The sequence below is a fragment of the Excalfactoria chinensis genome, chromosome 3 (genome assembly GCF_039878825.1).
Source record: "Excalfactoria chinensis isolate bCotChi1 chromosome 3, bCotChi1.hap2, whole genome shotgun sequence".
In the NCBI taxonomy this organism is placed as follows: Eukaryota; Metazoa; Chordata; class Aves; order Galliformes; family Phasianidae; genus Excalfactoria; species Excalfactoria chinensis.
In genome coordinates, this window is record NC_092827.1 from 103,263,697 (window position 1) to 103,286,495 (window position 22,799).

Consider the following 22,799-nt stretch of genomic DNA (forward strand, 5'->3'; position numbering starts at 1 on the left):
GTACATACTTACACATACAAGACAGAACCACACAAGTTTTAGATTGTAAATTTAAAATGAAGCGCACATACAACCTGCATCTCTGTCCATATTACTTGCATCAACAATCTGAAGGATATCAGACCAAGTAAGTTTAAAGTCAAGCTGCAAAGAAGTTAGTACTTCAAAAAAAAAAAAAATTAAATTTTGCAGTATGACAAAAACAATCCCTCCAAAATACCAAAAACCAAAGTGCCTGAGTTCAAGTGGCTTGTTACTAGTATGGAAAGGAGAGAGAGTCTTTTGCTTTCCACATTCCTAGACTTCCCAGTATAACAAGAAAAACGCATGAAAATAATTTTAGTTTCCACAGCTTACTATCAATGCAGACAAAATTCTAGCCACATCTATCAATCATGTAGCCACTACATTTTTCTTGTCTTCCAAGATTTATCTTGGAAAGAAATTTAAGTCATTTGATAACCTATCCTACAAAATAAGCCCTGAATCAACTCTGAGGACATCCTGGATAGGAACAGTTGTCACTTTCCTTGTTTGCCAGTGTTTTTTAATGACCCTAAGCAACTGGGAAATAATTTGTAGCTACACAAAGGAAATGGTAGAATTACAATTGAAATTAAATAAGTCTTTCCTAACAGGTAAGACCTTCTTACAGAAGAAATCTACTACGTTGAGTCTTTATATTTAAATTCCAGGGTGGACAACTACGATATCCTTGTATTGTACCTGGTTTCCTGCACACTTCTTCTTCATCCCCTACTTCATCTTCAGTGACTTCAGAGCCAGTGGTATACTCCTCTTCTTCAGATAACAACGATTGCTGTTTCTAATTGACGGAAACAGAATGCCACAAGTTATGTGAGGCTTGATTCCTACTTAGTAATGCAGTAAATCTGTCCCAAAGGAGTTGCCTTCAAATCCTGCTTCATATCTTAGCGTGGTAACTCACTAACATGTGTGAGAAGTTAGGTCTGAAAACACTGTTCTCAAATGTTAAGAAAGTAATTTCAAATCTTTGTGGTTTGGCAAATACTTTTACCTATATTTCTTTCAGGCAGTAAAACATTATAGCAGATAGCCCAGAGAGGCTGTGGTCTCTCCTTCTTCAGAGGTACCCAAGGTTTGTCTGGGTATGAGTAAAGTGATAAAGCTTTGAAGTTGAATTTAACTTTAAAACTGGGAGGAAATATCTGAGAAGACTACTAAAGATTCCTTCCAGCCTGTATTATTGTATGAATCCACATTTAGCATTCATTATATTGCTGGAAATATTAAAATATTAAGAAAAACAAGAAAGTTCAAGTTTCAACAGCAAAAATTTGAGCTAGCCACGTAATCATAGAATAAACTACAGGGTTTACCGAGGGAAGGTTCTCCCAAAAGATTTGTTCTGTCTTGCTAACTGTGTGATACTGCTGTCTCAGCAGTAGTCAAGTAAACACAGAGCACACATCTATTTATTTACTATTTTTTAAAACATCTCTGCACATCATAGTAAACCACTGACTCCAATATTGCACCACAAAGGCAAGTAGTAATAGTATCAGTACAGCATAAGAAATACATTAAGGAATGTGATGTTTATTATTTGGAAATAAACACACTTTTTTTTTTTTTTTTTTTTTTTTTTTTAAGTGATAACGAGTAATGCATGAGAAACAAGGGCTGACATGACCTGCACATTCAAAAAGATTACTGCAGGACACTAGGAACGTGAGCACAGCACAAACCACCAAGGGTGACAGAAGTAAACTGCTATTCTCTAGCATTTACATATCAAAATAGATGCAATTGATTAGGACTAGTGTGATACTGCTGGAAGAGCAACTACACACCTCCTGTATTTGGCCAGTCATTCAACTCTGATAGATATTTTTATAATAAAAAAAATATCATAGACATAAAGCATCTCTGACAAGCTGTGAGACAGATGGGCGCTCAAAAATTCTTTTTGAATCACAGAATTATAGGGGTTGGAAGGGACCTCTAGAGATCATCGAGTCCAACTCCCCTGCCAAAACAGGCTCCCTACACCACGTCGCACAGGTAGGCGTCCAGGCGGGTCTTGAATATCTCCAGAGAAGGAGACTCCACCACCTCCCTGGGCAGCCTGTTCCAGTGCTCCGTCACCCTCACTGTAAAGAAGTTGTTGCGCACATTCGTGCGGAACTTCCTATGCTGAAGTTTCAGCCCATTGCCCCTAGTCCTGTCCCCATGCACTACTGAAAACAGACCAGTCTCGCCACTATGGCTCCCACACTTCAGGTATTTATAAACCTGGATCAAGTCCCCTCTCAGCCTTCTTTTCTCAAGGCTAAACAGACCCAGTTCCCTAAGTCTCTCCTCATAGGGGAGATGCTCCAGGCCCTTCACCATCTTTGTGGCCCTCCGCTGGACTCTTTCCAAGAGATCCCTGTCTTTTTTGTACTGGGGAGCCCAGAACTGGACACAGTATTCCAGATGAGGCCTCACCAGGGCAGAGTAGAGGGGGAGGATCACCTCCCTTGACCTGCTGGCTACGCTCTTTTTAGTGCACCCCAGTATGCCATTGGTCTTTTTGGCTACAAGGGCACACTGCTGGCTCATGGCCAATCTGTCGTCCACCAGGACGCCCAGGTCCCTCTCAGCAGAGCTCCTCTCCAGCAGGTCTTCCCCCAGCCTGTACTGGTGCATGCAATTATTTCTACCTAGATGCAAGACTCTACACTTGCTTTTGTTAAACCTCATCTGGTTTCTTACTGCCCAGCTCTCCAGCCTGTCCAGGTCTCACTGAATGGTCGCACAGCCTTCAGGTGTGTCAGCCAATCCTCCCAGCTTCGTGTCATCAGCAAACTTGCTGAGGGTGGTCACTATTCCCTCATCAAGGTCGTTGATGAAGATGTTGAACAAGACCGGACCCAGCACAGACCCCTGGGGGACACCGCTAGTCACAGGCCTCCAGCCAGACACTGCACCGCCAACGACAACTCTCTGCACTCTGCCAGTCAGCCAATTCTCAATGCACTTCACCGTCCACTCATCTATCCCATACTTCCTCAGCTTTGTTATAAGGATGTCACGGGGGACCGTATCAAAAGCCTTACTGAAATCAAGGTAGACTACATCTACCGCTCTCCCCCCGTCCACCCAGCTTGTGACATCTTCATAAAAGGCCACCAGGTTGGTCGAGCACGACCTCCCCTTGGTGAACCCATGCTGAGTACTCCTGATAACCTCCTTTTCTCCCAGTTGTCTGGAGATGGCATCCAGCACAAGCTGTTCCATCACCTTCCCTGGGACAGAGGTGAGGCTGACTGGCCTATAATTACCCGGGTCATCCTTCTTGCCCTTTTTGAAGACCAGGGTGACACTGGCCATCCTCCAGTCTTCAGGCACCTCCCCAGTTCTCCAAGACCTCTGAAAAATTACAGAGAGTGGCTTAGCAATAACCTCCACCAGCTCTCTCAGCACCCGCGGGTGCACCCCATCAGGTCCCATGGATTTATGGACATTAATGTTTCCTAAGCACTCACGGACAACCTCTTCCCTGACTAAAGGGAAATCTCCCATTCCCCAGATTTTCTCATCAACCACCAGGGTCTGGGATTCCTGGGGGAGAGCCCTTTCACTAAAGACAGAATCTACATTTCTGCCAGCCTATGAACTACTAGGAACTTGTGCACGTGTTATTGGCCTGTTGTTTGTTGTCATTTGTAGAAGTATTTTAAAGGAAATGTTTATTTCTATTCAGGACAAGTTAGCACTTCATACATGCTTCATACTGTCTTGTAAAAAAAATTCTGCTATAATGCAGCCTCCACAATGTAGAAGAAAATGAACTTCTGTCTACATTAATTAGAAAACAAGACAACAACAACAAAATCAAAGTTAGCTGAACCAAACATGAATAAAATATTTAACTAACCAGTTGTAATGTCCAGTTCTTCAGAGAAAGAAACTGTAGTGAAAAGAGAGAGAGAGAGAGAGAGAGAGACAAAAATTAACAGCAATTATTATTAAAAAAAATAAGTGGAATCCTAAAAAAAGGAGTGGTAAGCTAAAATACAGCCATTTACAATGGTAACTCCCAGAAGACCTACTTGCATTTTAAACTTTACATATGGATACAGATGTTCAAAAACTTTGCATTGACGGCCTCTTCAACTCAGAGACATACAATCTACTTAAACTTGGCTTAGAAAACCTCTGTAGTGATCTGATATCAGCATGACAGCAAATGGGATTATATTTCTGGAAGGTAAGATCATTTAAACTTTTGAAACAACAAAAAAATCCCAACAGATTACTGCTCCTAGTTCATGAGTTTATAAAAGCCACATGGACATACTGAGATACATCCATAGATGAAAGAGGGTGGCAAATATTTAAATAATGTCTACCATGCAACGAATTGAGGAATATGACTGGTTCCTTAAATACCATCAGATTACAAATGAGCTGTAAAGCACAGAAACTGGATAATTACATCTGCTTTACAGAAATATTTCTGTAAAGAAGAAGAGCAGGTAAAAGTTTTGCCTTTTTGACAAACAGGCATTTTATACCTCCACTAGCCAATGCCACTCTGCAATGCTCAGTACTGGATCTCTTCCTCTAGTCACATATTTTATTTATTAAAGTTCTGTAATGAATCCTTCAAAGCACTCTTGTGGGATTCTTCATTATCAGTAAGAAGGGGAAATAACATTAGCAGTCACTCACAGCATTGATTTCTCCAGTTTTGGGGCCCCACGGTGTATTTGGTTCTACGAGCACATCACATTCAATGCCTTTTTCATCAGAGAGCCCAATACCAGAGTCACTTAGGGAAAGATGTGGGACAAAAATAACTGGAATCAATCTGTTTTCACTCATTACATATCAAAAGAAAAAACACTTCTAAGTAAGCCACATAACATTTTGATAACAACCAATTAAAATACAAATAAGTAGAGGAATGAATGGTTAAGGAGCTTGAATGTAAAAAGCAACAGTATTCATTCTTGCTTTCCCAAATTAAGTCACCTTTACCAAGCACCATGTCAATCATTTAAAAAGAAAGAAACTAAGCATAACATGAACATGTTAAGCTTTCAAGACTAAGTAACAATACAACACTCTTACCTATTCTCATCCTTAGTGAAAGGAACAACAATAACATCTCTATGATGGAGCAAATCATTCAGTATTTTAGTGGTCTGAGATGACAAAGAATTCCCATCTTCATTTCCGGATGGTAAACTAGTCATGTGATCCCTCACCTTACAGCCCTGCAATACATATACAACATAAAAATGAAACAACATGAAGAACTTATTTTTGTTATTATACTTCCTAAATATAAGCTTTCTAGAAACATCTTATCTGAAAACTCAGAAGTTTTCTCATGGTGTAAACCATACAGATGACCTTTTAATTCTACAGGTGATACCAATTGTGTTCTTGCTGAAGTTAAAATTATAGAAGAGATTCTGAGAAACAAAGTACTGCTTAGATAGGGACAACAATATTTAGAAAACAGTTTCATTACTAATTTTAGCATTAAACACAGTCAAACTGTACGAAGGCATAATAGATGGTACCCCTTCTTTGCACTGATAACTTGCCCTACACACATTGTTACTGCACTGGAAAATAAAAATGCCTTTCAGACGTTACTCTCTTATGTTCTCCAAAAAGTGAGCCAGAACCAAAGTACCTTTGGGAGGGTAGTAGGATCAAATCGAAGTACTTTTTGGTTGCAACATGGATGTACTCCTGTCCCAGTTGACCCCAGAGCACTTGCTACACCTGGATAAAGAACTGGCTGTGGATGGTACTGGCAATGAGAGAATTCAGTACACAGGAAAGACTGTACAAGAGTAAGAAGAGACATAATGATAGGTAAGATTACCTACAGAAGTCAGAGGTTAGACATACAAACATAGTGCAAACTTTATTGTCACACAACCCGAAATGTAAAAACTCAATAACCATAGAATGTGTCACTCACTAAAACCTCAGTAATCAGAGAATATACATCCTAATTTAGTGTCATTTTGCTCTTAGTGGCTAGAACAAAATGCAAACGGCAAATGATGGGGAAAAAAATGTAGTATTCAAAAGTAACGAATCAGGATATATAATTTCCATAATGCAAGTAATCACATCTCCCACCAGTAAAATAAAAATCACTGAATGCCATCCGGTGACAAAAATTAGTCAAAACAACAACTGTTTTAATCTTTGATGCAGCCTCAGAGCCCACCCACAACAAACAAGTTACCAACAAACAAGTGAAAATGAAAAGGTACTCACTTGGTTACACCTTGAGCAGGTCAACCAATTGACAGTACCCCAGAGACGCCAATAAACATCCTGCCATGATTTCAGTTCTTCATGAAGGCCAACTAAATACTCATGGACTTCCCAGGTTTTATCTCTGAAAAAGTACACTGTCGAGTTGTGTGCATACAATAAAACTGTTTTAATTCAGCCACCAGGATGGTGAGGTAGAAAAGGAGCAAAACAAAATATCCTCTAGTGAAAATCCTAAATAAGAGTTTGTAACAGGAAGGATACATTGTGGGACAATCGTGACATTCAGACCATTACAAAAACGCCTACGTTCTTTCACAACCTCCTAAGCTTACTAATAACAATGAATTACTGCTTGTTTCATCTCAAGTGCCATATACAGCAAATTTGTAAGTTAAGAGACATATTGAGCCTGTTGGAAATCAAGAAAACTATATAACAGAAGAAACTCAATATAGAGAGAAGAATAAGTCAAAACATGCACATGCAAACAAGTCCAAGGACACTGCAATTCTCCACCTTTAAATAACGTTGTGCACCAGAAGCATAGTACTATCATTCTATTTTAGAGGAATTAGTCAGCTAAGAATTAAAGTTTGAAAATAGGAGATTTAAAAAAATAAATAAATAAATGCATCTGAGCCTTCTGGACTTAAAATATAGACATTATAGACTTTGGTCCTTCCCAGTAATACAATGACAAATATAATTTTTAATTTAAAAAGAAAACAACCAGCACTGGTGTGTTATTTTCAGAAAGATCAGATACTGATGTTGCAAGTACAACAAGGCAAATAATTAGAATCTAAGTAATAATTAGAATCTAATCCTCTGAATAACTTTTAAAATCTGTACTGTACCCACATGCCAGGAATTGCACAGAAACTACATACTATCAACTTAAGCTAAGTAATACAGTTTTAACAGTCTAATTACCTATGTGTCAGGAGAAGAAGAGGCTCAGGAGAGACCTCACTGCACTCTACAACTTCCTGAAGGGAGGCTGTCATGAGGAGCGGTTTGGCCTCTTCTCCCAGGCCACAAAGAGGACCCGGGGAAATGGACACAATTTGTATCAGAAGAGGCTTAGATTAGACATAAGGAAAAACTTTTTCTCTAAGAGATTGATCAGGTCCTGAAACAGCTGCCCAGGGAAGTGGTGGAGTCACCGTCCCTGGCAGTGTTCAAGAGGTGTATGGATGAGGAGCTACGAGATATGGTTTAGTAGTTTGTTGTAGGAATGGTAATGGGAGGAAGGTTGGACTAGATGGTCTTGTAGGTCCTTTCCAACCTGGTGATTCTATGATTCTAGGACAAGTTCATAAATTTGGTACTAATTAGACTGTTAGGTAGAACTTGATCCACACCTTGAAATTTCTTATGGGAGATAAAACTAAAGGAATATGTTATCTTGAGATCCTACATTGAAACATTTTGGATGTTCGGGAAAAAAAAAAAAAAAAAAAAAGGCTGAGAAAGATCTCCTGTTACTAATTTCCTACTATCTTCTTTAAACAACGTATGTGGAGATGGAGGGAAGGAAAACTCTGGCTCATTATGCATTGATCTTCATTAAGAGACTTTTAGCTGTTTACAATCAAGGCTCAAACAAATGGAGTTACATTAAATATTCGTGCCAAATGATCAAGGCACACTTACAGAACAGGTCCTGGAAGCTCCTTTGATAAATGCTTTTCAACAGGAAAACAACTGATTACATCTACTTATGGTAGTCTTTGAGCAGGCTAAATATTTGATTGAACAGTAGAAAGCCAGTCTAGAATAGAATCATTAGCATTTCATCGCTTTCAGAAGCTGGACTAGATGATCTTAGAGGTCTTTTTTTTTAACCTTAATGATTTCATGATTCTATCCAGCATCCCATAATACATCCCACAGAAATGCAGCTTTTAATTTGAATTTGTCAACTGGCAACATATATATCTTAGAAACAGTTTGATGAAGCAATTAGCTATGTATTTTTTATGTAAATAAGTACAACCAAAATAGCCCTCCCAATAATCATGGCTGTAGTTTTTCCATACTGCAGCTGTAGCAGTGATGACTGAACTTCAGAAGTACATCATCATCTCCCCCATCCCCACCTCTTTTTTTTTTCTTTAGGTAATACAAAATGTTAAGACGATTCATACTGTTCTACATGAATCTTTGACTTTCTTTTGTAATGCAAATATCTGATCCTAAACATACAGTATTTTGTATAACCATTCAAAATAACATACATATATATATTTATATTCATTTTTTTCCACTACCTTATATGAACATAGACAATATTCCCATGTTGATCTATGTTGATTTTTCCTGGTACACATGGAATTCTTCTTTCAGTTTCCTTAGTTAACAGCTTTTTACATAAACAACATCTAAATTTAAAAATAAGATGAAATATTGGCGTAAGAGCAAATCTTCAAATTACAGCAACTGTTCTTGCAATTGAAGTAATAACAAAAGTAAGACCACACCTGTATAAGGTGGCTGCATTTCCTCGAGAATCTGGATTTACGTACTCTGGATCAAACAGTCTCTCAATCTTCTTGCAGAAAAGTTTACTATTAATGACAGCAACACAGATTACTCATTAGGAAAAAAAACCCAAAAAACTGAAAATTCTTTTATACAGAGAGACTTATAGTCTGATCATTTGCAAAAGTCATCATGTTTCTTTCAGAATCCAGCTTTTAATGTGGTTTTTCTTTATGTGAATTTATTTCTTCTGTTTAAAGAACTGGCTCCTGGCCTGGTCATCTCTTATTTGTATGAAGATGTTTTCTTTTTTGTCTTTTTTTTTTTTTTTTTTTTGCCAATGTAAGCTACTAGCATCTACCCTGAACAGGGTACAACTGTACAACTATTAACTTCAGTTCTGATAACTGTAAAGTTGAAAGTTGTTACTGATTAAAATAGGTTTTTACTTTTATTTTGCCCTACAATAAATGGCCCTTTTCTTGACACTGACTAAGCCAGAATCCTTAATGCATGCTTTCTGAAAAGATATTCCATCACAGCTCTTCAAGATTCCAGCCATCCTAAATTATATTTCCCACAATAGAGATCACAGGATGCTGAAACCAAATTACGGACTTTAGGAGCATGTCATATGATAAAGGATTCCTTACCCTAATCCTGGCTTCCATGTGAGAATTCATGAAAAATATGTCCATTTCATACTCCTAGTGCAGCCTTTTCTTTTGCTTGTCTCCTATAAAAAACTCTTTTCTTTCGCTCAGAATTTTAAAATTAAACTCTGAAGTTACTTCTTCATATTCTGTGTTAAAGATATACACACACACACACACACACACAGTGTATACTCTTACATATCACTCCAACTTTACAGTGTGTCATAGATGTTCTGATTCAAAAGTACTACAGCACTTCAGTTGTATATTTCAGAACAAAAAGTTACCTTTTAAATTTATCTCTCTTGTCCTTCAGCTCTTCCAGTTCATTGTGAGTAAAGAGATCAGCAATATGTGCAACAAGATTAGCATTGATACAATTCATGTTACAAGGCGTGGCTACAATAGCATTCATATTTTTGTGACAATAATGAATACATTTTTCTACCTAGGAAAAACAGAAACGTTAGAAATAATTGTAAAGAAACCTAAACAAAGATATCTCAAAAGATGTGCACTAATCACTTCAAGCTCTTTTTGTTTGTTTTTTTTTTTTTTTTTTTTTTCAAGCATCTAATATTTTAAACAACTATTTCAGTTACACCTGAGAAACAGAAAGCAAGTCTCAGATTCACCTGAAAGAGACTGTGAATTAACTAGAGTGAGTCAGTGTTTGCATTCTCCTCTTAAAGATTTCTACAGAAATCTGGAAAACCGTACAGACATTTCATCTTCAGCAACAACTTTCACTTGCTTGCAGAGAACCATAGTATGCATTATATATAGTACTGCCTGGATCACAGTTTAACTAGCTAAACTTGCTACGTATCTAATTGTAGGTCACCTCAATGACAGATCTTGACAAAAGTATTAACAAGCCAATAGACAAAATACCCAGAGCTAAAGGAGAACCAGATCATAAGTTACAGAAGTTGTAAATCAGATTCTGACATTGTTTCAATCAAAAGGCAAATCCAGGATTCTACTACCACATTTAGAAAATCTGCAGAAGTTATTTCTATGTCCTCGCTGAGATTCTGTAAAGACTAGGTGTTTTGAGCGAGAAAGGTAACAAAAATCTCAGGATGCCCTTACTGCATTTTTCATAATCTGTTTATACAACAGCAAGAGCATAAACACTTGGATTTTACTTGCATCCTTAAGCCACAAAATCCTCCTTTCTTAATACTTACTAATGAATCCATCTTCAAAAACTCAGAAGAAATAAGAATTGATATGACATTTGCTGGTTCTAAAAGACAACAAACAAAAACGTTCGTTATTCTTGCATGCATCTTTTGGTAATATCACATACCTCCCTTGGCGTAATTAGTATTTATCTACAAGAGGTTTTTTTTAACCAATCAACCCATTATTATATCTTCCAATTTGTAGAATGTTTCCCATCTTATGAAACAAATTTTTGTTCAACATCCAGGTGGCCAGAACACAACTATACCTGCCATTTATTAAGACTGTAAAAAGTGTATTCATAAGGATACAATGACTAAGCGATTAAGCAGAAACATTAACTTCCATTACTAGCCACCACATCCAGATGAGATTTTCCTCTCTGTAACTGCAATAATTGTGACAATCTTCTGTTCATTGTTTGTTTTTGGTTTTTTTTAAATGTTAACAAAAGGTTTGTATATTAAAAACATGCCCGAAATCAATATAGGAAAAGTTCTTCTACTGTTTTAGCATATTGCATTGAAATTTTAGAAAATACTGAAACTGTATAAATGGAAACAGAAGAGAAACAAAACCTAACGATCATCACTGTTGCAAAACTCCCACTCTGTTTTTGTTCAGAAGAGGTCTGAAGAACCTGGATTAAAACCATCAGATCCCAAACCAGGTCAGATCTTTTTCACCACTTCAACCACCAGGATGTTTCCTCAAAAGCATTAAGGGCTGCTTTTGCAACATTTTTCTAACAACTGAAAAGTTTTTCTAGCTAGATAGAAACAAGAGACTGTGGCTGAACTGTAGCAGAACAATTATGCTCCGAACTAATGGAAGATTAATGATTCCATAACAAATGCTCTATGTATTTTATTTTACCTAAAGCAGGGATTTCATATGCTTCACCATCTTTGGTGTTCCTTTTAACATATTTTATCAACCAGTCAAAGATGTGAACGTCACAGTGCACTGAAATGTCCACTTCTTCCCAGCGCTGGGCATCCACTGATAGATAGTCAGCGAAGTACTTCATTTCAGAAATCAAAAGATCTCGAGGACAAACAAAATCTTCTTTGAGGTTTTTTGCTTCATCACACACATGTATCACCATATTTGGCCTCAAAAGGAAAGTAAGCCACGAAACAAATTAGGACCGCAAGGACATGTAGGGAGCAATAAGAAAGCTAAAACTCAAAAGACCTCACCTTCAAATCTGGATCACACATTGCAACACTGATGTCACTGCTTTTATTAACAGATGGAACACACATTGCAGTTATTAATTATTAATAGAAAGTACTGACAGAGACTAGGTGAAAAAGAGAAACATGTCCCTGACACATCATCCATTTACTAGAGCCATTTAAAAGTTCAGAATCAACAGAAAAAAAGTTTGAGCTCAGTTCCCCTATTTTGTCTCTACTTTGTTAAAGGATAATACTTGAATTATATAAAGAACTTATTTGTTCTCCCTTTTTTACTTTAGTGAAAAATATGCAGATTATACTGCAACTTAATGAGGCACAGAAGACAATAACATATAGTAACAACTTTCATCAGTGGAAATTAAAACTGCTTTTAAAATGACCATTATGGTAAAAGCCAAAATGAGTCTTTGCTGCCTCCGCAGAAAGATGAATACCATTACACATGGAGTCAAACATGTTACTCTAAACATGCTTATACAGTAAGGAAAACATGTGATGTGCATGGCAGTTTGACTGAGTAGTAAAACTGTTCAGTCTTTATTTACTCCTTTTTATATATCTGCTTATGTTTCCCACTCTTATCATTGCAATGATCAATCGTTTTCAGGCAAACACTAGGGACAAATTCATAAATAAGCCACCACCATAAGTTCTCAAAACAATCCCTAACATTTCTGTTGCAAAAGAAAGATTCAAAATTTCTTATAGATTTTTCCAGGATGCTCCTAGTTGTTATTATTGTGATAGTAGAAATGAACTTTAGACAACTTTCTGTCAGCATTATAATTCTCCAAATAACAAATACACATGGACCTTCTTACCCCTGGCTTTCATCAGTGCTTTCTTCATCTTTATGCACAGGACCCTTGTCAGATTCTGAAGAACAATTCCTTGTGGAGGTTGTGCTGGACCTTCCTTAAATATAAGGAAAAAAAGCTGCATTAGATAAAAAATGCCTGACCTGTTTTTTGGTACCTTTGAAATCCAATAGAAGTACAGCTTCCATTGCAGAGCAGTGTTAAGTTATAAGCAATAAATTGTGCTACCACGAGGTTTACTAGATAATCCAAATCCTGCCTCTGAATACCGTGAAACATAAGTGTAAATCAGCAGCATTGCTGGGTTACGCAGACACTTGGCTGCAAATGCAGATCAGTCCCATGTCAATGCAAAGCAATGACATTCATGCTGTCTTTAGTATTTGTTTTTGGGAATATATCCATTCTTTAAACTCTCACCTGCTTTGTGGGATATAGGTCTCAAGACCACATCAAAATTCTTGTTTTCAGGAAGATGCACTGTCAGAATATAACTACTTGAATCTACCTCCACTTCTTATCCTTGCTTTTTTTCTTTTCTTTTTTTTTTTTTTTTAAGCTCCTTCCAAATAAAAGCAAAGAAGTCTCTAAATATGTTTTTGATAAGTTCCATAAATATGTGGATTGAAGCAACCAGTGGGATAAAAAAAAATGCTCATAAAAAGCTGAGCATTAAGTCTCTCTCTTCCTAGAACTACATTATGCAGCCTACTTCTAGCATAAAGGGATGCTCAGTTCTATTTCAAATTTTTTACCCACAAACACGCACAGGCAGCGTAACAGACACAAAAAAAAAACAAAACCAAACTGTGCAGGTTAGCAAGTCCAGTCAATAAACCTATTGGGTTCTGCATCAAGAACTAAGATACCCCAGCTTCACAATTTGAATAACTTTTCCTACTGTGATGGCTTAATTTAGATGAGACCTTAAAGATCACATAGTTCCAGAAGCACCTTCTCCCTCTCGTGTAATGGAGGAGGCTGAAGTATTCTGAAGAAGACTAAGATAGCTCTTCTTATCTTATGGCTATATTACAACAGCAGAGTGAAAAGAAATTATTTTGAAGCTCTACGCAGTTCAGAACACAACAGTTATGCCTTCTGGAAAATTAGTTATCACACCAAATGCAGAACAAAGCTTTCTCCAAAGATACAGCCTACCATCTTGCACAGCTAAGCCTCAGTAAAGCCATAACCAAAGAAAGGTAGTCAATAAAATGGGAAAGTTACTGGACAGACCCTAGGGGAACCTTGGAAGGGACTGGGTCAGCCACAGCCTTCAGTGTAGCCATTCAGCTGCAGGCAGAGGACCCATGCTAGCAGAAATAAGCTACTAAGAAATAGCTACTAACTTAGGTAAGTCTGTTCTCTATATTTGTTAACTGCCATTCACAAGGACTTGGCAGTAGTTTGCCCTGTAATTAGCAAGTAATAAATAAGGTTTCATCACTCAAACAAGAACAAAACCCAATTCAAAATGAATTTGGTTTGATTACTTTTACTTGCTACTACCTAAATCTACAAGCAAATCCAAACAGGCCAAACACTTTTGGCCAAATATGTATACATGAATACACAAGGAAGAAATTAAATGAAGAAAAAACAATTTGCAGATGGACTTTTCTCAAATCCTTAATTCTGAATTATATTAGTACCTCACAAATATTGAGTGAATTCACCACAAACCATGAGGAAAAAAGAATATTAATTTCATATTAAAAAGTTTTATATAAACAAAAAATAATTTATTCAAGTTACAAAAACTGTGGTAGAAAAAAAGCAATAGAGAATCTATCATGCTACTATTATCTTTTATTAGGAAACATTAAGGTAACTACTTTAATACTAATTAACTACATCAATACTTTGTACATGCATTAAACAGTTACAAAGAAAATATGCACTAGATGTCTAAAGAGCTCTATGAGCAGACTTAACTACCTACTGGAAAGCTAATCATCTTCTAAGCAGCCACCTGCACATGCAAGAAGTATTTATTTCAGATATTGTGTTTAGCAAGTAAAAAACTGAAAGCTGATAAAAGCAATTCCAGTCTATGTATTCTATGTTCAGTTTTCATATATCATTTATCTTAGCTATATTAAAAATACTTGTTCTCCAGCAAAGGTCAAACAGCTACTTTTCTTCTGCAAAAATAAATAAATAAATAAATAAATAATCAGAAGCCAATGCCAAAAAATACTGCAAGGGAGAACATTTTATTTGATACTTCACTAACTTTTCACCTTGCAACACAGAAATTGTTCACTCATTATTCCAGCAAAGTAGTTTCTCATGCAACACATTTGCATAGTTCTACAAGGTGCTGAAAACATCTCAGAACACACTGAAATCCAACTATTAAGAATGATCCTCTTCTGTCAAAGTATTGCTGACATACATAATTGACTAAGACACACTGCATGGCACTGCAAAACTATCCAGCATCAAAAAGTCATCAGACTATGTTTTTAACTCCTGCACTTCCTTCTTGCTGGTTAGAACAATGGCAAACACAGGGCCTTTTGCTGGGAAAGGAGAGTTTGTCCTCAAAGGTCTTTGCAGCCTTTCTGCACAAAGCTTTCAAGTTACTTTAATAATACAGCTTACTGTGATGACAACCGTTTGCAGAGTTAACAACACACCACTGAGAATGCAAAATAAAATAAATTCTCTTTCTACCAAAAATCCTAAGCAGAAGGGTTTAGGCTAAGGAATTGATGGGTGGACTGTTGCAGGATTGAGCCCAGAGAGTGGTGGTCAATGGCTCAATATCTGGGCAGAGATCAGCGATGAGCAGTGTCCCACAGGAATCAGTGATGGGACCCAGTGTCCCACAGGAATCAGTGATGGGACCGACACTCTTTAATATTTTCATCAATGACATTGACAGTGGGGTAAAATGCACCCTCAGTCCAGAGAGCCAAACATATCCGGGGGTGCACCAAAAGCTGCTTGGCCAGCAGGGTTAGGGAAATGATCCTGCACCTCTACTCTGTGCTGGTGAGGCCTCACCTGGAGTACTGTGTCCAGATGTGGAGTCCTCAGTACAGGAGAGACATGGAGTTGCTAGAGCGTGTCCAGGTGGGCCACAAAAACAATCCAAGGGACAGAACAACTGTCCCCCAAGGACAGGCTGTAAGAGCTGGGGCTGTTCAGTCTGGAGAAGAGAAGGCTGCAAGGTGAACTTTCAATATCTAAAGGGAAGCCTACAGGAAAGAAGGGGACAGACACTTTAGCAGGGTCTGTGGTGACAGAACCAGAAGAAATAGCTTCAAGCTTAAAGAGGAAAGATCTAGGTTGGATATGAGGAAGAAGTCTTTTACAGTGAAGGTACTGAGGCACTGGAACAGGTTGCCTAGAGTTGTGGCTGATGTCCCATCCCTAGAGGCTTTCAAGTCAAGGATAGATCAGGGACTGGGTAGCCTGATCTAGTCATGCATGTCTCCGTTCATTTCAGGAGAGCTGGGCTAGATAACCTTTAAACATCCCTTCCAACTCCAACGATTCTAAGTTTCTATCATTGATATGCTCCCACGAATCATACCTTTCAGAAAGGCAAGCTACTGAAAATATCCAAACATACATTGTCTCAACATAAACTAACTGAAAGAGACTTCGCGTACACATTATTTTAAGTATGCTTAACTTTTCTCATTCAAAGACAAAGACTATTCCTGGGTGGACTTACCACTCAACACAGAAAAGCATGCACACAGTGACTATAACCCAAGCAAATTCATTTCAGAACAACTAAAAACATACCAGTTATAGTAATGGAATCCTGCCCAATAGCAGGATCCTGAAACTCTGTCCGTGTGTCAAGTAAGGAGGATTTGATGTACACCGCTAAAGTTTCCACAGGATTCTCACCAGCAGCCATCAAGGGATTATACTGGTTGTCAACAGGTGAACTTCCAGTACTTCTTAGTTCATCAAACCTCTTTGCACACTGTCACAAGATTAAATGATAGGACAATGAAGCAGTAGCTTTCAGTACATTTTTCATAATTATAAATTGAGGCAGATACTGTATTTTATATTGCCTTGTGCACATGAACAGTTTGATCATACTCGTACAGAAAAAAAAAATACAACAGAACCTGTTTCAATTATTATTATTTTTTTTTTACATAAGAAGTACAATTTTAAGCCTGATCTTCAAAAGGGAGATTAAGGAAGACCTTAAATTATATATATATATTTTATCTAGTTTGTAGTTGATTTGTTTGTTTAAATCTAAAGCATTGTGAAGTATTATTAAAAGCAGCCATAATTTCCTCATAATTCCTATTATTTTACTTATGAGTCCCATCCAATCAAAGAAAGAACAGTCCATATCTGCTAAGACCAAGCAAGAAAGACAACTGCACTCCTTCACAATAAGAATTCTCACTTAGAATTACAATGCCAATCACAATTTTGTAACCTACAAGCTCAAGTCAGTAGGTACTGCCACCCTTTCCATGAAAATAATCTTAGCCAGGTAAATTTAAATACATAAGTTTTCACTTCCTATTCCAATTTCAATTCTATTTTCCAATAATTTTTATTCAAATAAAATGCAGAATGTATTTCTTAATCTCAGTGTTTTGTAGAAACATTTTTTTTTTCCAATCTACTGCTGAAAGTTTTCAGTTCTTTCGATTATAAATTACTTATTAAAAAAAAAAATAAAATCAAATCAAATTCAATTTTTCTCTTTCCCAAAGAAGCCATCTTCTTTGTTACATACTGCTTAAAGTATACAGATTCCTTTATTAGTAAATTCACCTCTTTGGATGTATATCCAGGAACTAGCCTTGCCACGCTGTCCCAGTTGATAGGCTGTGAAACACCAATTAGGGAACACAGGATCATATCCAAAACCATTTGATTGTTGTCATACGGAAAGTTATTGTTTTCTGAAAAACCACAACTCATCTTTTGCTGCTTACACCTAGGAGAGAAAACGTTGTTATCAAATCTCACTGCAACAATTGCTAAAGATTAACTTCTTATGGAGTGCAGAAGGTATTCTGTGTTACTGTGGGAACCATCACAGTATTATAACCTCCATAGCAGTAACACTTGACTGTATTTCTGTCACAGTTTAATCTCAAGATCTGTATCCATGACAGGGAGACAGCAGGCCCACCAGCTGAAAAAAGGAGGGAAAAGGGAACGAAAGGGAAACAAAAACAGCAGTAATGATCTGAGGAGGAAAACAAACTAAAACAAACTTAGTTTACTAACTATAATATGCCAGTCGCTTTGTTCCCACTGCTGTAACCACCTCTAAAAAGCACTTGCCACCATACATGAGACAATATAAACATAAAGCATTGTTCAGCAACAACTCAGGCCAGCTGGACAGCCTTAATCTCTGCAGACTGGCTTCATTCTTCTTTTCCTTCAGTGGCCTCTGCAGCTTGTTGTGTGGGACTCCACACAGCAGATTTCCACTTGAAATGCTTCCCCACAACATGACATGATCCATCAGAGAACAGACCACATTTCTTTCCATTTTTTGGTAATTCATTGTATGGTATCTTCTCTTGGTGACATTTCAGACTTTTTACCTTCAGGCCAGTCCCTGACCACCTCTATGATTCCTGGATGACTGAAGTTCCCCCATCTGAGTTCACTGTAATCAGCACAATCCACTTAGTCAAAGTAGCACCAGTGGTATGACGGGTGGAAGGAACCCTCCCTTTAAACATCCAGATCAGCACTGGCAGTGGAGGTGCTAAATGTAGTTCTATTCTTTTGAAGTATTTAAGTACCAATTACTTCACAAGCAGCTTGAATCCCCTCATATGCAGCTAATATCTCCTTCCCAATTGGAGCGTAGCGTTCTTTGGAACCCCCATACACTTGACTCCAGAATCCCGGGTGTTGGCCTTGGTTCTCTCCTGGGGCTCTTTGCCACAAACTCGAAGTGGGACCTTTCTCTCCAGCAACAGTGTAGAGGATGTTCTTTACATCCTGTCCCATCCATACTGATCCCAGGACCATGGCACGAGTGATCTCCTGTTTAATCTGTTCAAAAGCCTGCTGCTGCTCAGGACCCCATGAAAAATTATTCTTTTTCCAAGTCAGCCGAGAAAGGGGTCTTACAATGAGACTACAGTTTGGAATGCGCGTTTTCCAAAAACTGACCAAGCCTAGAATTGATCGAGTTTCTTTCTTACTAGTGGGCAGAGATAGAGCAGTAATTTTGTTAATCACATCTGCTGAGATGTGACATCTATTTTGCCACTTTATACCTAGGAATTGAATTTCCTGCACAGGTTCTTTCACTTTGTTTCATTTAATAGTGGATGTGGCTTGCAGAAGGATTTGGATTATCCTCTTTCCTTTCTCAAAAACTTCCTCTGCTGTATTGCCTTAGACAACAATATCATCTGCAGGGGCTCGGGAGCACTGCCCTGTTTCAGTGTGGTTTGGATCAACCTGTGGCAAACCATTAGGCTCTGTTTCTACCCCCAAGGCAAACAGTTCCAGGTATACTGAACTCCCCTCCAGGTGAAAGCAAATTGTAGCCTACATTCTATGGCCAAAGGAACCGAGAAGAATGCATTAGCAACATCAGTGGTGGTGTACCACTCGGCTGCTTTTGATTCCAGCTCATTTTGGAGCTCTAACATATCTGGCACAGCAGCACTCAGTGGGGTGTGACCTCATTTAGACCATAGTAATCTACCATCAGTCTCCATTCTCCACTGGCTTTGCACACCAGCCACGTGGGGCCATTAAATGGTTTTGCTTATCACTCCCTGACTCTCTAGTTGACGAATCAGCTTGTGAATGGGGAGCAAGGAACTTCTGCTGGTGTGGTGCTGCCATCTGTGCACTGTTTTTGTAGCAATTGGTACCTGTTGCTCATTCACTCACAGCAACCCCACAACAGACGGATCTTCTGACAGGCCAGGCAAAACAGACAGCTGGTTAACGTCTTCTGTTTCTACAGCAGCTATTATAAAGGCCCATCAATACCCCTCAGGATCCTTAAAACATCCCCTTCTGAGGTAATCAATACCAAGGATACATGAAGCCACTGGGCCAGTCACGATAAAATACTTTTGCCAGTTTCTACCAGTGAGGCTTCTTTCAGCCTCCACACAGTCAATTCTTGAGAGCCCCCAGTCTCTCCAGAAGTATAAAACAATTTCAAATTAGCATGTAAGCTAATAAAGATTAAAAAAAAAAAAAAAAAAAAAAAAAAAAAAGTGGGGTGAAAAAAGAAGCCACAAACAGTTGCTTCAAGAGACATATGTTTCTAGAAGAAAGAGTTTTCAGAAGCACACTCTAAGTGCAGTCTAGAAGAAAGTGTGTTCCTGGATGAGAAAACAATATGATGCTGTAAAGTCTTTCCCTAACTTACAAATGGAAGTGCAAGTCAGAACAAGACAATAAGGAAAATACAGTGCAGCAGCAAGAGCTGCTTTTTCCAGGTCCAAGTTACTAACACAGAGCAGAACCTGATCACCTCTTATCTGAGCCAAGATAAAACTTGGGATTCCACAAAAGGATCTGTAACTGAAACAACAACAACAACAAAAACAATCACAAAAAAACAAAAAATCCAAAACCACTGTGTAAAAGACCACGTAATAACAACCTGATCAAGCAAAAATATTACTAGGTTCCATCTCAGGTCTCTTCCCTTGCTCGTATGCACACCAACCAGACCATTACTCCTACTGACTTGCTGCCATGGCTCTGCTATCATGCTCTAGCAAGCACACTATTTTATCCCAAGCGTCAGTCATACACTTTGGCTAGATGCTTCTACCCCTACAGTCAACTACATAAAAGACATGCCCATTCACCAACCACTGGATATCACAGTCCTATATATTAGCATTAAACCATTACGATTGGTGGATTGATTCAGTTGGACTAGATGATCTTGTAGGTCCTTTCCAACCTTGTGATTCTATGATTCTAAAAAATAACATCTGCTGTAGTTAAAGATAGGTGTGAATTACACAAACTTGTACTGTATCTACTCTCAAGATTAAAACTGCTGGGGGAAGGGCTGAACTTAAAGTTGTATCTCTAACTCCATCAAAACCTTGGAGCTACACCATAGGTATTAAATGAGCATCAAGCATCAGAACAAAACGTAAGCACGGAATGCATTATAAAATGCAGTCCAAATAACTGGGAAAACAAAACCCCGCATGTTTATTTAAATGCATTTTACATTTGAGAAAAGGGAACACAGGAGGAGTTCCAAGTCCTGTTTTAGTATATTCTGAGAGAAAACTGATGGCTTTAACCAAGACTTCCATAATTAACTAGCACCCAGCCAGAGAGTTTAGTAAGGACCCGTACTTGGAGACTGCTTTAGACTTTCCTGAAGTACCTTATGAAGATCACATAAATAGCAGAATCTAAAAGTCACTTGAATTTTAACATATAAAGTGAGAATCATAGAGAATTTCAGGACCGCAGCAGATTTAACTAACTCCCTATTACTCAAGGAATACTACAGGTAGGAGTTTCTTTTGCATAGCTTTCTGTCCACGTAGCTAAAAGAGGAGACAAAGACATTAAAGAAGCACTGATTTTGTTTCTGACTGTAGACTCCATTCCAGCAGGTGGTTTTTGTTGTTGCTATTACTAGAAACAAAATTTGCAGGTAATTATAAACCTTCATTCTCTCAGAAGGCCAGCAAAATGAAACCATCAGAAATTCAAAGAAATGACAGCATGCTAAGTTAATGCTCAGGTTCCCTATGTTCACAAGATTTAAACAAAGCGAAAACACCACAAACTACAGCATTGGGCTAAAGACCTTTTTTTTAGAAAGGTAAGTGAAATAGATTAAAGTCACAGCAGTCTGGCAATTCCATCTAAATGAAATGTACTGCAAAGCATGTCGAACAGCTAAAGAATGAAGGCATGCAAGTTCCAAATTTCCAACTAATACAGATGCTGCTACGAAGAACAGGTAAATCAGCCCCCACATTTGAGTCCCTAAAGCCCTTATCATTACAGCATTAAGATGGTGCCACTGTGGTAATTTAGAAATTTCACCAGTGTACAGACACACAACAACCAACTAAAGTTAAGCCACTGAATACCTGCAGCATCTGGTGTACAGAATTACCAGGTGAGGACAGGTACACACCAGAGGTAAATTAGGCGGTTAAAGGACACAAAGCCCCCCTCTTTACTCTAATTTCTGGGCATGTTGAATCCGGTTTACGAATCCACAGCAACGAGTAAGTGATGGAGCACCAAGAATCAACTGGTCTTGAGATATAAAATAAACTTGAGTACAGGTACTAATAACACCAGTATTCCATATATCACCTCTTCCTACAACAGGATCAAAGAAAGAAAAGCAGTTATTTTGCTATAGTGAGGGTTTATGATTTAAAGGAACAAATGCAGCAAGTTTTACACATTTTGCTTGTAACAAAATCACATACACATCACCGTGCAGGGATAACACTTACTCAAAAACACCACAAAACTCTCAGACCTAACCGAATCCCAAATAACCTTTTATCCACTCATTCCAAACAAAATAACAGCAGCAGCGAGGAGCTCAGCGATAAACCCAAGGTACGAGGCGTTTCCGTGGATAACAATAAGGGGTTCCGTCGGGGGCAGCCTTCCCGCTGAGGGACCCGGCCCTCCACAGCCGCACCGGAGCAGGGTTACCTGGCGGGCTCCCAGGCCAGCGCAAAGTAGCGGGGAGGACGGCGGCTGCTCCTCCTGGGCGAAACGTCCGCCGGAGCGCAGAACGAGCGGACAGACGGAAGAAAAGAGCCGTTTCCAGAGGAGCCGGCGGGACGGCGCCGACCCCAGCAGCAGCGGCAGCCCGCAGCGCCTTAAGCCGCCAAGCCGAATGCCGGCCACCACGGCCACCGGCACCGCCCAGCGCCACCTTCTGAGAAGCGGGAATGAGGAGGCGGGAGCGGCTCACAGCCAACCGGCGCCGGACGGGTGATGAGACTCCGCCCCCCTCCGCCGGTGCCAACCAATAGCGTGTCCGGGAGGAGCGGGGGCGGAGCTTCCCGCGATGTGTCGCGGCGGAGGAGCCGCCCTTCCCGGAGGCCGCGCCCTGTCGCAGTGCAGCGGCGGCGCCCTCTCTAGTCTCGCACGCAGCGTCCGGTCGCCTGGATACGCGGCCCCAGGCCCGGAGCGACGCCGTCTTCTGGTCATCG

At 38.9% G+C, this 22,799-nt stretch overlaps 1 protein-coding gene across 2 annotated transcripts in view; it reads right to left on the bottom strand.

Annotated features, from left to right (window-relative positions):
* SANBR (SANT and BTB domain regulator of CSR) overlaps positions 1 to 22,514 on the bottom strand; it is a 28,628-nt gene extending 6,114 nt beyond the window's left edge. Inside the window, exons 1-15 of one of the 2 annotated variants that reach the window (XM_072333433.1) lie at positions 22,294 to 22,514; positions 17,407 to 17,572; positions 16,399 to 16,585; positions 12,637 to 12,730; positions 11,487 to 11,725; positions 10,613 to 10,671; positions 9,707 to 9,867; positions 8,763 to 8,849; positions 8,553 to 8,663; positions 6,277 to 6,400; positions 5,678 to 5,830; positions 5,104 to 5,249; positions 4,702 to 4,801; positions 3,905 to 3,937; positions 727 to 826 (exon numbers count right to left, since the gene is read on the bottom strand). In XM_072333433.1, coding sequence (XP_072189534.1) covers positions 727 to 826; positions 3,905 to 3,937; positions 4,702 to 4,801; positions 5,104 to 5,249; positions 5,678 to 5,830; positions 6,277 to 6,400; positions 8,553 to 8,663; positions 8,763 to 8,849; positions 9,707 to 9,867; positions 10,613 to 10,671; positions 11,487 to 11,725; positions 12,637 to 12,730; positions 16,399 to 16,585; positions 17,407 to 17,556 — 1,744 coding nt within the window. In that variant the 5' untranslated portion in view covers positions 17,557 to 17,572; positions 22,294 to 22,514. Of the gene's footprint in view, positions 1 to 726; positions 827 to 3,904; positions 3,938 to 4,701; positions 4,802 to 5,103; positions 5,250 to 5,677; positions 5,831 to 6,276; positions 6,401 to 8,552; positions 8,664 to 8,762; positions 8,850 to 9,706; positions 9,868 to 10,612; positions 10,672 to 11,486; positions 11,726 to 12,636; positions 12,731 to 16,398; positions 16,586 to 17,406; positions 17,573 to 21,707; positions 21,946 to 22,293 lie in introns of those variants that run through there. The other variant, XM_072333435.1, reaches the window with a different exon arrangement.
* Between the last annotated feature and the right edge of the window lie 285 nt (positions 22,515 to 22,799).